The sequence below is a fragment of the Nannobrachium achirus genome (genome assembly GCF_963921795.1).
Source record: "Nannobrachium achirus genome assembly, chromosome: 10".
Lineage (NCBI taxonomy): Eukaryota > Metazoa > Chordata > Actinopteri > Myctophiformes > Myctophidae > Nannobrachium > Nannobrachium achirus.
The window spans coordinates 51218887-51234293 of NC_137819.1; the positions used below are offsets into that span (position 1 = coordinate 51218887).

The window sequence follows — 15407 nt, forward strand, 5'->3', positions numbered from 1 at the left end:
TGAGAGCGGAATGCCGTGATGTCATGCAACGGCCTGACCTTGAGTCTGTTTAAATGGCCATTAGCGTCATGTGGAGCCGCGCTGGGTCCTATTAAATGTAAATGAGGATATCGTTCTGTTCTGCTATTGTTAAACCTTCTGGAAAGAATCCGTGTCACTTTAGATTTTAGCTGTTGGCTTTTCAAAAATAGCAGACGTGTAATCTCAGTGACATGCTATATGAGCTTTTTTTTTTTTTTTTTTTTTTAAAGATCTTGAATCTTTGAATAGGCCTATATCAGGCTATAATATGTTTTACAGAGCATTTTTAACTCGAATCTTCGTTTCTGGGGGTCCCTGGAACAACATATTTTGAGATAGGGGTCTGGTCTCCGGGTCTGCATGCCAAATAAACTATAGCCTATACTTTTGAGGGTCCTTGACTTGAAAAGGTTTGAGCGGCACTGATGCAGAAACACGCGTTCCTTCAAACTTTCAGCGAATATAAGCCCAAATATAATTGCAGCTATTATTATTTCCGCAGTGTGGCAGGCAATGCCTACAATTCCCACAATGCAGTTCACAGGCACACACGCGTCAGACTTGTGCGACGGACAGCATGGTTCTCCTGGGGAGAAGGATTCAGAGCAGTGCGAGCTAAAAACACGTTTATTTATTTATTCACCCTTTGGTACGGCGTGAAAACATTCCCAGTCGCTGCGTTGCGTTTATCTTCGTTTTGACGTATTTTTCCGAGGAGTTTGAATCTCGACTCTTTAATCTAGAGACCGTTTTTATTCTTCCCTGCAAGATGAATAAAGTTGCCAAGTTGGAACGCGATGACAACAGAGCTGTCAGCTTTTTGGTGGAAGCCTCCAGGTTGTACCGAGAAACATGCCCGGAGCTGTCACGCTTCTTGATGTAAGATAACGTTTATTCATTTCATTTAAGCTCGTTGTTTCATGCTTTGTGTTGTTGTGATATTCATGTGTTATTTGTTGTTGTAATGACAACATGTAGACGCTAGGTGGAAGAGTTTCACCAATTATCATCATCTTCCGCCACACAGACGCCTGTCTCTCATTGCTGTCAATATTTCCTCGCCTACATTACAACAAAGTTCTACTACAATAACAACAAAACACACTGACTTGAACCAGGTTGAAGGCTGAATGCAGCGGTTGAAGAATGTCTGTCTGTAGTTTGTTCAGTATGTTTTGATTGATTGAATACTTTATTTAGCAGTTTGAAAAGAAGGGGAAAAGTACAGTTAAATAGAAGGTCTGCCAAGAGGAATTTGAAACCAAAGAAAGCACTATGGCTTGTTCATTGTCCATTGGGATCCTTTTTACTCAATTACTCAAACATTTAATGATAGACTATAAGAATATTATGCAAAACATCATATGAACGGTTAGAATTATTTATTTATTTATTTGCCAAGGTTTATTTGTCAGTTTTGCATTGCAGCCACGTGCTCTTTCTCTTTTAGAGCGGTTTTGAAGGAGATTCACACTCCTTTAAGACTGTTGGTAGGGCGTTCCACATTTTTTGTGGCATAGCAGGGGAATGAGTTTAACCCCTTGTTTGAGCCAAATCTGATGTTATCCTCCGGGATTCTGAACTGTAGAATGTAGGGTGCATTTGAACATCAGTTTATGTCTGTCAAGCATAGGGACATACACTGTGGAACATATCCTGCATTCAGACTTCAGACTAATAACTTAAAGAACGAACTCGTTTCCTACAGAGGATCGCCCCAATGGTAAACTTCAACACACTGAAGACCATAGCTGGTGCAATAATCCAGCCCCTCTTTGACTATGGAGTCCACGTATGGTATCGTGACGCCCCACAAGCCCTAAAAACTAAACTCCAAACAGCCCAAAATAAACTAATTAGGGTCCTGCTTAACCTTCCCAATCAGACTCACCTCACCGCTACTCACCAGTTAAGAGTGGGGTGGCTCAGAGTAGATGACAGAGTACAGCAACTTGCAATGGGCCTGGTGTACAAGATACACTACACCACTATGATACCCAAGTACCTGTCAAAATACTTTATAAACGTTAAGGATGTCCATAATTACAACACCAGAGGCAGTGCCACAGATCACGTTCAACCCAGAGTCAACTCAAAGAAAGGGTCGAACTCGTTCTTCTGCTACACCACAAAAATGTGGAATGCCTTACCGAAGGCCATAAAGGAGTGTGGATCACTAGCATCCTTTAAAATTGCCCTAAAAACCACTTACAGGCAGCAGCCGTTCACAACTGGTAAAAACCTAGCCCAACCCTACCCTCCCTGCCCCTTCCTTGTATATACTGTACATACTGATTGTTTAGACTTACTGTTACCTGCCCCTTCCTTGTATATATTGTATATACTGTACTTACTGATTGTATAGACCTACTGTTTTCTTTTTTTTTCTTTACATATCTACTGCATAGTACTGTGTTCTATTTGTCTGTCATTCAATGTTATATGAGATACTTTAATGGTTTCCTGTTGAAATAAGCTTAGTCTTTTCATGGATCTCCTTTTAGTAGACCTTGTACCAGTGAACTGTACCGTCATGAATCTGTACATTTTCCTATGCAAACTTCTAATAAAGCCTTCAATCAATCAATCAAAAAGTACATAATATCAGAAATCAGAACACTTTCTTTTTTCTTTTTCTTTTTTTCATTTTTATCCCACGATCTTTGTCAGTTATATAATGTAATCCTGGGCGCTACACTCCCTCTGCCAACCTGGGGAGACAACGGACTGACCTCATGCCTCCTTCTATGCATGAGGAGTTCAATGCAAGCTGCTTCTTTTCATCTGACAGGGGAGAGATTCCCCGGCTGGACGTAGCGCGTGGAAGTAACACGTTATTCCAACCAGTTCCTTTCCCCTCCATCAGGCGCCCCAGCTGGCCAGGAGGAGGCAGTATAGAGACCAGGACTACTGCATGTTTTTTGTGAGGGTAGCTATCCTAGGAGACACGGGGAGAACATGCAAACTCCACACAGAAAGGCCCTTTTGCCAACCCCACCTAGGGTGTGGGCACTGATGATGCAGAGGAGAGAACACGCCCACAGGAACACTTAAATGAATTATGATAATTAATACACAGATTTAACCACCACAAACCACGTAGACATTTTGACAATATAAAATGGTCCATTAATGTATGAAATGTATTAAAACATTAAATCGTCTAATTAATCTCTGTCAGGTGGAAACCTCATGAGGCCAAAAGTGTTTTCAGGATTCAAATTCAAAAGTAGCAGATCTACAACAAGCTCAAGCTTTTGAGCTTGTAGATCTGCTACTTTTGCTGTTTTTGCGTCATGGTGAAGCCTAGCGTGATCAAGTTGTATTAATTTATAATAATAATAATAATTTAGAATATGGAGATTAGAGGTTTCTACCCAACAACAGCAACAAAAGGATACATAAAAAACAATAATATGGAGATACGAGGTTTCTGCATGACAGGAGACGATACATTTTAGACCCACTGCTGGAATGGCTGGTTGAAGTTGTTTATGTGACACTTTTATGTGTTGGGCTGTTCGTGTGTACAGTAGGTGTGAAGGGCAGGCCATGTGCCATGTGTGCAACCTAAAGCTATTACATAATCAATTACTGCTGCATGCATGATGACTCCTCCTTTACTCCTGAATGCTGCCAGTGTTGCCATGTCTGCTTATTTTAAGCGACTTTGGGCTTGTTTTTTCTATTAATTTACTTTTAAATATTGGTAGTTGCAGGTTGCGTTTTGTATTTTATTATTATTATTTTATTTTATTTTATTTTATTTTTTGGGGAGGGGCTTGTTTCTAAAGTGTAGTTGCTTAATTTGTGCTTGCTTCCAAATGCTTTTGAAAATAGCCGATCGACAAACTTACAACACGTAGCATCGCGACAACGCTGCTTGTAGATTGGATATTTTCAAATAGCCAATTATGTCTAAAGTGCTCATGTGGCCTGTTCTTTTGAGTGTTTAAGTGGTAGCGGATATGCAGCTCGGCAAATAAAAGGTAAATTGATCCCAATGCATGGCGGAGGACGATATCACGATGAATTAAATCTCCACGATACGATTATCGTGAGTGTTTTTATCACGATAAACGATAATATCGCTTATCGTCCCGTCCCTATAACAACACATGTTTAGGGCAGTGATGCTTCAGAATATGTCTTGAAAGGATAGTTAGTTTCATAGAGGGGTCTGTGGTTTCTGTAGTGTAGTCCAATCAGTGGCGTTGCTGATCAACTGTCAAATAAGCTTACATTTTGTAGACATCTGGAATGGTTGGACTTGGAAGGGAAGAAACTATTTAACGATATGCAAATCAATAGATCGGATCAGACAAAAATAAAAAAGGCCGTAAAAGACACGCATTAACTGAAAAAGTGTAGTTCAAGAAGTATTGCAAATAATACGCTGAAATCATTCAGAAATTTAATATTTCATTCTGTACTCGATCCTTGTCATGCAGTGGGTTTAAGCTGGCAGCAGCACACACTCAAACAGACACGGTGCTTGGCACTAATCTGAAAAACAAAGTAGTCTAATTAGTGCATTTATTAATGTTAGTGTGGGGTGTTTATTTTTAATATATTCCTTTTATCCTCGAGGCTTTTTGAAAAGTACATTTCCAACCGAGATGGAAAGTTGTACTTAGTTTGAATTTCATCTCTGTCGGGGACTTGGGTGGAAACCTCATATGTCCGAAACTGTTACTTTTCAGGACTCAAAAACGGCTAAAGCAGCAGATCGACAAGCTGGAAATGCAGCGCTTTTGATGCTTTTGTGTGATGCTGTATATTGTGATCAACGTAGGGGCGTTAATTTACGCAAAAGGTTAGAAATAGAATATGGAGATAAGAGGTTTCTTCACCGACACAGACAATTTTGTTCTGTAACGAAAGCCAGGCAGCGACACTCCATGGTACATTAGAACCCATGTGGACCTGGGACGCATCTGTGTCACTTTAGATTTTAACCACTTTAATCATTATTTTGTACTTTAGCTATTAAACAATATCAGATATACAAGATCATGAGCTTGTAGATCTGCTATTTTTGAAAAATCATTAGTGCAAATCTTTTGCGTGCAAATCTGAATTATATACTGTATCTTTTTTTAAAGCAAAGTTTTGTAACTTGAATCTTTGCTTCTGGGGGTCCCTGGAACAACGTAGCCTTGACATGAAAACGTTTGAGAGACACCAATCATAGAAACATACGTTTTTCAAAAAGCTTTAGAAGGATTTAGAAGACTTGTAGAAACAGCCTCAGGTCTTGATATGTTAGGAAGGACACTCTGTACCAGTGGAGTACCGAACAGAATAACTCATGTATTCAAATGTTCTGAAAATAATTAGTTTTTTTTTCCGCCGTTAATGATACTCTGCGTCTAATTGTAATTGGATGCTTGTCTTAATTATAATATGTCCTGAAATGAGCTGGGTGGACTTGACACCCGTCTTATTTCAGTGCAATAATTGCATCACAATGTGGACTTCACGTCTGCTGTAGAATTACTTATGATACCGGAGGTTGTTCTTAAACGATTTTAATTTCAAGGACACATACCCTAGGCGGGGTTATCAAAAAGGGCCTTTCTGTGTGGAGTTTGCATGTTCTCCCCGTGTCCCCAAGAGTAGGTACCCTCACAAAAAACATGCAGTAATCTTGGTCTCTATACTGCCTGGTGAAAAATGATTAAAAAAAAAGAATTAGTTATTGATAGTGAGATTTTTTTGACCAACCATAACTCAGACCTGTAAGGATCCATTTGGAAGACCCCTCAGCATAACCCAGAGGGTCCCCGGGCCTCACCTTGAGAACTACTGCAATAATATATGTACAGTATGCAATACTGTATGTATGCTATGTATTGGATGTTTGAATTTGTGTTTATCAAAAAATGTCAATGAAAGCCCGGACGGCTAGGTTGGTGGTCCGGTGCAGGCATACAGTATATAGGTTGCGTGTCGTGGGTTCGAGTCACATTCCAGGTGACCTTTGCTGCGCGTCACTCCCCATCTCTCTCTCTCTCCCCATTTCCTGTCAAACTACTGTATCCTATCTATTAAAGGCAGAAAAAAAACCAAACAATTATTAAAATGTAGGCCAAAATTATAATGGATGTTTTAAAATGTAGATCGTACAGGGATTCATTGCTTTTTGTCACTGATGGGCAGCCAGAAACCTCTTATCTCCATATTATAATCGTGAATTAACGCCCCTACTTGATCATGCTACAGCGTCAGCATCGAAAGTAGCAGATCCGCAAGCTTGCGCCGTGTTTCGAACTTTTAGATCTGCTGCTTTTGCCGACGCAACAGTTCATGAGGTTTCCACCCGACAGACAATTTCCCTTTTGATGGTGTGTTTCAATTCGCACCGTGGTGATTGCATTATTATACCGGGGGATTTCTGAGTGCCCCGATGTAATTTATGAAGGAAATCCTCGGATGCCCTGGTGCGTGTACACGTTTGTGTGTGCGCACGTGCAATGATGTGTGTCTGCGTGTATCCGCACACTTGAGTGCGTGCGTGCGTGCATGATGTGTTATTGGCGTGGCCACACGCCAACACTAGATGTGTATTCCCGGGCACGTGTGCTGCACGTTGTGCAGAAGCTACTGTATGTGTGCATATAATTGACCCGTGTGTGCGCGCGTCTGTGTGTTTGACTTGGGCTACAGCCATATCCCCCTAAAAACCTCTAAAATCCTCTGGTTTGTTGTTTTTGCTCTTACCTGCGCCAGGGAATATCATGTGGGGGGAATTATGGATGGAAATTAAAACACAGGGTTTCAGTACCGTGTCACTGTGCCATACGAATGTGTGTAACTCTGTTAGTTTTATACACACACATTGAGCTGTTCTCCAGATAGACCCTGTGGCTGGGCTGTGATTACAGGGGTGGGGGGGAGCATTCATTCACTGCATTTGGACGAAGAGCCGACCATACAGCCACTGGCCTGTTGCATTCATTGGCCAGGATGTCTGACTGAATTCACTGGCCTGTTGAGTTGTACCTGCCAAGCAGATTTGTCAAGTAGAACATGACCTCCGCACGCACCCACGCACGCACGCACACATACACGCAGCTGTGTGTGTGTGTGTGTGTGTGTGTGTGTGTGTGTGCGCAATAGCAAAAATAGGCACTCTACAAGCACACAATGCATCGCAACCTGCTGTGAGCTTGTAAATCTGCCATTTTCACTATACTATTTCATGAGATATTACCGTCATGTTTCAGGGCTATAGGGAGAAACAGTAACTCAATCATCTTTAATGTTTTTATAATTTATTACCAGTCCGGACAGTTTTCATGTAGCGCACGGTAAGACTACATACAGTACGCAGCAGTTCAAATAGACCAACAAATGAATTATTATACGCTCAGGGTACTAAACGTGCGGAATCCGAAACAAGCCAGCCCAGCAGCCATTAACACATCAGCTGATCAGCATCAGATCAATGCAGATTTGTACATTTGTTTCTTTTATATGATTTGCACCTTGTTACGATTACAGCATCACCTGGGCGGGTGAGTGTAAGTTTCCAATGTTAACCCTTTTTGTGCCTATCCCGAACAAGTTCGGCTTTATTTCAATCCAATACAATGTTTTTTTTTGCTATTTTACTTACCCTGAGCTGCTTGTAGAGATGTGGGTGGTCTTGGCTCGTCCTACGCTTTCCAACGAGGGATCCTAGATGGTCCGACGATTTATTCCATTGAAAATGGTTTAAAATAAAGTTTAGAGCCCCCCCAAAAAAACTCAATCTATACTGTCGGTGGCGCGGCGTATTCCGGGGTGCCTATCCCGGACTAGTCCGGGATATTTAATAAAATGAATTAATTAAACAGAGGCCTCAACGAAGCCCCGGTCTAATTTTCCATCCATGGCCGGGGCCGAGACTCTGTTTACATCGGCCCGTAATCGGGCAACGCTGCCGCACCGCGCCGCCCACTTCAATACAAACTCACATCTTTAGAGTCCTTTTTCTCTGAACTGTGTTCCCAGTGCAGCGACATAGTTTTTTTGCAACTAAAATAGCTTCAGATCGGGCTTCTAAAAAATAAAGAAGCTAATAGCTAACTGTTAGCTAACTTCCTCCTCTCGTCATCCATAACAGTGGGTGCAGTGAAATCACAAGGCACTACTGCCTCTGTAGACGGATGTTAGAGCGAAGTCCTATACAGAAATGTCTGGCACTCTAGCGGCACCTTGTAGCCCGGGCACAGTATGAGTTAAGCTGTGTATGTGTACAACAACACAGCCATGCAGCCTTGAAGTTTTAAGCCCGTATCAGAGTGTACGGTGGAGACCTATCCACCGCAAATTTGAGGTGGAAAGCTTTCCACCTCAAGTCAGAAAATAAGTGCAGGCCATCATAGTCACGGCCCACGGTGAAGTTCTTTACCCCGTCTAGACCGGTTCAGGTCGACCAATCAGTGAACGGGGTGTAGAGCCTGCCTGTCTGATAGTAAAAACAGAGAGATGTGTTGGGACTCACGGTGGAAAGCTCTCCACCGTGAGGAATGATGTAACGTTGTAGTTTCATGACTCAAAAAGACTCGAAAAGACTACACCGCGGTGTAAAGCCTTCCACCGCGGACGCGACTATGATACGGGCTTAAGTGTAGATTTCAGCTTGGGAAAAGAGGTGGAAAAATGCACCCTCCAAGCAACTGTTTCCTGGGTCTGGGGCATCTGTTGCTGGTTCTTATAGCCACCGTTGCATTATGGTGGTATTCCTATTCTTAACATTATGTTGCAAACTGTGTGAACAGCCAAAATAATAACAGCTATGACTGCTGACGGAAGCTTGCCATGGCAAGCTGCCAGTTAGCAACGGTTGCTAAGTTAGCATTGGACAATCGCTTTAGGGGAGGGGCTTAGCGAAGGCTAATTGGTTTGAAAATGAAATCATATCGCCCAGTGCACAGGCCAGATATGACAACAAGAACTACTTAAACCATGTGCTATGGCCCAAAACGAGGAATATTATTAACAATGTTCTACTTTCCAAAATGCTGTTTTTCACTTTGAGGAGACTCTTTGTGTGTCCATAGGGAACAAAGCAGGCTCTTTGTGTCTCCATAGAGAACAAAGCAGGCTCTTTGTGTCTCCATAGGGAACCACTGCTGGTCATCAAATGAATGACTTAGGAATGTGACTAAAAAACAAAAAAATATCCATGAATTCACTTCATAGGGTGAGTAATTGATAGAAAAGGAAAAGAAAACTTAGTTTTGGGGGAGAACTATACCTTTTAAAGTGGTTAAAAGAGTGAACAATGATGTGGATGACATTGCTATTAAATCCATCCAGCCGGGGGGGCACGGTGGCGCAGTGGTTAGCGCTTCGCCTCACAGCTAGAAGGTCCTGGGTTCGATTCCCGCCGGGGGACGCTGTGGGCACTGGCGGCGTGTTCCTCCTCCGCGTCATCAGCGCCCACACCCTAGGTGGGGTTGGCGATAGGGCCTTTCTGTGTGGAGTTTGCATGTTCTCCCCGTGTCTCCTAGGGTTGATACCCTCACAAAAACATGCACGTAATCCTGGTCTCAATAATGCCTCCCCCTGGCCAGCCGGGGCGCCTGATAGAGGGGAAAGGAACTGGTTGGAATAACGTGTTCCTTCCACGCGCTACGTCCAAACCAGGGAAATCTTCACTGTCAGGTGAAAAGAAGCAACTTGGACTCCTCATGCATAGAAGGAAGCATGAGGTCAGTCCGTTGCCTCCCCAGGTTGGCAGAGGGAGAGCAGAGCCCAGGATTACATAGGCAATTGGCACTGGGTGAAAAAATGGGTTACAAAAATTGTGGGGTAAAAATTATAGGTTTCTTTTTAATACAGATGAATGTTAAAAGAATATTCTAACAATTAGCTCAAATAATTGTGATCAGTGGATTGTGTAATAACAGTGACAGGAGGAGGCCCTCGCTAGCGTCTCTTCTTGAAAGACAGACTGGATGTGAGGAGAAAGTAGACAGGATTATTTAGCCTATTATAAAAACAACAGAACAACAATAAGTCACGGTAAAGCATTGGCACAGAACTAATGTGTTTTTAATGAGCAGCGGTTTAAATACCCCAGACTGCAGCAACAAAACAACACAGCCACGCTTTGTGAGAGAGAAAAAAACTAAGGGCCTCTCTATTGTTTTATGACACCTACTTTATCAGCAATTTAGCACGCAGGTCAGAGAGACGGGATGAGTCATCATGTTTGTCCCCACAGTGAGTTTCACTGAGTTGACATTTAATATCCCGCTCTCTCTCTCTGTAAGCACAGACACTACATCGTCACTGACATGTGGAGAAACCTCGCATGTCCAAAAAATTTAACTTTTCAGGATTCAAATAAAACATGGGCAGATATGCTGTTCTTTTTTCCTTTTTTTGTGTGTGTGTTGCCAGCAAAGTGATCTAAATCAGTGTTTCTCAAACTTTCAAATTTCAAGGTCTCTTCTTAACTCTGACAGTGTAAAAATGGAACCAAATGGACCTGTTAGGGTTCATTTGGTTCCATTTGTACACTGTCAGAGTTAGACTTGTATGGGTCCATTTAGTCAGTAATTTTTGTCAGTAGCAGAACCATCTATTAAAACATGTCCCAAAGGTTTGCATTCCATAAAATGTATGAACTGTCCACCTATTTCTCAAAAGATTTCCCTTTAATGGCAAAAGTCAGTTTCTCTCATGCAAGACAGCTTTTTGCTACTTGTGTGTGACAACGTAGTTGTATGACAAAGTAGGGTATTTTATTCACGCTTAAATGTGGAGATACAAGGTTTGGCACACCAGGTATTATTGCCCCACAGCGACAATATATCAGTTGGCTTGGCCTATGCGGAGACTATTTTGTCAGCGTCCAAAACAAATCTTGGCTGTGTGTGTGTGTGTGTGTGTGTGTGTGTGTGTGTGTGTGTGTGTGTGTGTGTGTGTGTGTGTGTGTGTGTGTGCGTGTGCGTGTGTGCGTGCGTGCGTGCTTGTATGCGTGCCTGCGTGCGACTGTATGTGTGTGTGTGTGTGTGTGTGTGTGTGTGTGTGTGCAGTGTGTGGATAATATTCTGGGTAAAGCTTTTCACTTGGTAATGAACCGCAAGTGTCTGTGTTCATCTGTCTCTATTCTATTCTCTTCTGGGTCCGGGCCCTCTACTGTCTGCCTCATTCAGGGGTTGACACTAAAGTCTCAGAGGCACTTGCCCGTCGGGAGAGTACAGGTCATGTTCTACTTGCCCAAAAAGTAAATTGTCCATTATAAAATGATAGGTAAAAATGTAATTACCTTTCAATTTACTTTCCGGGGCTGTGCGATAAAAACATTCTTACATAGATTTTTATACCAAATACCTACATAGAATATGAGTATGGGTTCAGACTTGTTATTTTATATTTTTAAGTGTAGCAACAATGAAAACAGCACATTATACTGTAGGTAAACAGTGCTCTTATTTTACATTCCACAGACCAGAAGACAGGCACTCTGGCCACGTTCAGGTGTTAATCTGGTGTTGTGTTAGATGGTTGCGTCCCCTCTCAAATTAGCACTTGCCCGGTCGGGCAACCTGAAAGCAAACTCCACCTGCCCGAAAGTGTTATTTACCACATATCTTCTTAAAGGTTGTGTTACAACCTTCTGCTCGCTGTCTAGTGTCCACACAAACACACCCCTCCCTGTCAGTGTGACCATGATGGATTTGGTGTGTACGTGTTTAAAAGAAATTGCGTCATGTTTGAGAAGCTCACTTCAGACTTCATCATCATCACCTTTATTTAGACTGTAGTTCAGTTGAGGGGCAAGCCCTCATTTCCAATGTAGCCGAGGTTACAATAATGGACACATTCCAAATGCATTACAGATTGACAAGGAATGTGAATCAGTACAAAAATAAAAGTACTTAAAACAAGATGTTTTAATTAAAACAGCTGCGATCACGGTTAATAGTGTTAAAGACAGCGTGTCGTGAATTATTTTACCCCTAAAACATGATCGTATTAGGATTATACTTGGAGTTAGACTTTTTTCAAAAAAAGTTGAAAAGAATTATGTTTTTATGTGGCCACACCCACCTGTTCATTAATACCAGGTTTTCAGGTGGAGTTAGCCACACCCACAGTATTTTTGTATGATAAAAAGGGGAGGGGATGATTTCATTGTGTCACTAAAGCGGTGTATTTCAATGGGAGAGTGTTTTTTGCAAGTCTTTCAGTCCGAGTGTATCAAAAAAGCAACTGGGTTACACACCAGGTTAGCTTTCACCAGCATCGGCAGGTTAGCATTCACCAGCGTTAGTTTGACTGAGGTTAGGGTTAAGGTTAGGTTTAGGTGTATCTCCGTCCCCTCGACTTTCGTCACCTCCGTGCAGCCAATCACAAGCTTCTGCTGCCTTAACCCAGTTGCCTTTTTGATACACTCTGACTGAAAATCCTGCAAAAAACAATCTCCTATATTTCAATTGGGCCTTTTGACTCACTTGAAATTCACAGGGAAGACATATTTGCATATTATAACCACACCTCAGGGTCTATTAGAGTAATGTTAACTCCATAGACGCATATACAGAACAGAAAAAGTACTAAACTATGGCACTCCACCTTTAAGGACCATTGTTCTGAACTGAACAAATGATGGCAAGGAGCTCATTCCAGGAAGTTGGATGCTGAGTGTTTTGTTTTCCCGCATGTGTGAGGATGTGGCAACGTCACTTTGCGACTTTTGCGAGTGACTCACATTAAGCAGACTGACGGCAGGCTCAGCGAGTTTCCTGTAAGTTCATTATGTGAGCTATGTGTGGCCTGTGTGACAGAGGCTGATCCCCCTGATGATGACTGACAGACAGGCAGAGAGGCCCCATCTTCATGGCAGTGGCACTTGGCTTTCAGTGTTCATTTCATTGACTCAGGGCTGATGCATACCCCACTTTTAGAGCCGAGTTTAATTCGGTTGGGTTCTGCGAGTCACAAGTTCACAACATCTAGGCAGCACCGAACAGTCGTCAACAAATAAAAACTAGACTAAAATGTTAGGGAGGGACTAGGAGAAGAGAGATCCAGTAGAACTAAAAGACAAGTCATGAAAATAGTCAGTCGTAACGCCCTGTGAGCTTGTAGATCGTCTATTTTCAGAATATAACCAAGTGTAAAATCAGGCATTAAGGCACTGCCAAAATACATTGCCGTCAAAATTAACACTGCTTTGCTTTCACTCCTTCTTCTAAAACCTAACTAATTAATGAAGGGCGCCCATAGCCTTTTTAGCTCTCTCGCCTCTTTCCTGTCAATCTCCACTAGACTATCAAAATGAGGGCAGATAAGCCCCCCAAAAAATCTTAAAACCTAATTAATGTTCGGTCTGTTGAATGTGACTTGTCAGCGTGGCTTGCCAAAAAGAACATATCTACTGTACAAGCAGCGCGACACATTGTCGGCTTGTAGATCTGTTCTTTTTGGCAAGTGACACCCTTTTGTGATGATGTATATAAATTAAACTTAATTCTTCCCTCTGCCTGTCTGTCCGTCCGTCCGTCCGTCCATGATCTGTCTGTCTGTGTGTCTGTCTGGTGGTCCATCCAACCATTTGTCTCTCATCCATAAAAAGAAAATCACCAGCATAATATTATTGTGAAAGGGATTCCCTGGGAAGAAGCCCAGAGCCATTATGTTCATTTTATATTTTGAGTTTAATAAATTAAAAAAAAAAAAAAACTAATTGGCTTCATTAACCTTTAGTTCAACTAATTAGTGTGGGACTCTGTCTTCACAATTTCTAGTGTCTGACTAATATCCAGCTAAATGTGAAGAAAACCCCAGTGGGCTAAATATTGAAACTTAATCCTCTGCACCACGGGTGTATAATCATCTAAGTATGTGACTACTGACGAACAAGAAACTGGCAATAATTTATGTTGTAACCTTAGAAACCCCTGTCTTTTTTTTCTCTTTTTTAATAATATATGGCGTTCTTCTAACCCCATTGTACAATGAATGTACAAAGTAATGGACAATGACCTTCACTCATAAATGTTAATCTACAATCATGTTGTCATCACACAGTATTTCTTTGACTCACTGAGATTCAAGTCATGCAATTTGTGGTCTCGTGACCCAGACTGTTACTCAACTTTCAAATGCTTCTCTTAGGGGCTAATTATATTGTCCCAGACAACCCGGATAAAATCAGTCAGAAGGTTAACAAAAAGCAGGCTAACTTTGCTGGCAAAAAGGTCTCAGACTGAGAACAATAGTGTGTTGCCTATAGAAACTAATTAGTCGAAGCATGATATAGCTTAATGCTTTAGCAGAAATGAAAAAAAGAAGAAAAAGAAATTGTCTCGAGACTATGTTTCGTACCCTGTCTGTCCGTCCGTCCGTCCGTCCGTCTTTCCGTCTTTCCGTCTGTGTGTTCATCCTTCCATTGGTGAACAACTTATCTCTGGCACTGTTGGCACAATGGCACCGAAACTGTGGACACATACTCCCTGGGTGCTTTGATTTGGTTCCTTCCGTTTGTTTCCCCAATCCCTATGCTTGAGTAGCCTAGTGTAGACTTTCCAGTCGCTACGAGTTGGACTAAAAGATGCATTATACCAAACATATTTTTCAAAAGCAAAACTACTCCGCATCAAGGAGTTTATTAGGTCGGCCCTAAAAGTATGTCCTTGAGCGCAGGGGAATTATTTTGGGTTAAAACTGTTTCCGGTGGATAGTTCCGGCCAAATTGAGTACTACAACATGACGTGTTGTGGTTTCCGCTCCAGACCGGTTACAATCCCGAAAAGTGAAGTGATCCCAGACTATCCAGACTGTACTGAATAACTGCTAGCTTACATAACGTCTTCATACAGGGACTGAAGTCTAAGATCTACAGGTTATCAGTGAGTGTTCCGTTGTATCCTCCAAAGATGATGATACAATCTCCCACCATGCAACAGCACATATACTAGATATTGAACAGGGACCGTTCCCCTTGGGCTCAACCTTCTTCCAGAAGAAAGTTTCTGGATTGTATCTCCACAGATCATTTAAATGATTGAAGGTAGAGCTGCAGCCTCCATATATGTAGAGCTCTCCATTGTAGGCAAAGGCTGAATGAGACTCACATCCTTCAGATAGGAGCTTTCCAGATGGTGCGCTCAGCCAGAAGTTGGTCTCTGTGTCAAACACTCTGATGATGTTGTTGTATTCCTGATTAAACCCTCAACCGCTAAATACAAACATCTTTGTCCCGATGATGGTGTCAGAGTGACCTGATGAACAAGCCTCTATTACTGTATAATATAAATGGTAAGCCGGAATTCATTTCCCAGGGGATTCCTCGTAACTCGTGTCGGTGCAACCACACCTGCAATTTCCCAAATAGATTTGCACCTTCCTAGTTTGTTTTTGAGCGGTGCTAATCTTTC

General features: G+C 42.1%; 1 protein-coding gene across 1 annotated transcript in view; it reads left to right on the forward strand.

Annotated features, from left to right (window-relative positions):
- Positions 1 to 626: 626 nt before the first annotated feature.
- rmp24 (ribonuclease MRP subunit p24) overlaps positions 627 to 15407 on the forward strand; it is a gene marked incomplete at its 3' end in the record, with an annotated part of 68455 nt that continues 53674 nt past the window's right edge. The window contains exon 1 of the mRNA XM_080735565.1: positions 627 to 900. Within this exon, the coding sequence (XP_080591691.1) occupies positions 791 to 900 (110 nt within the window). The 5' untranslated portion in view covers positions 627 to 790. The remainder of the gene's footprint in view (positions 901 to 15407) is intronic.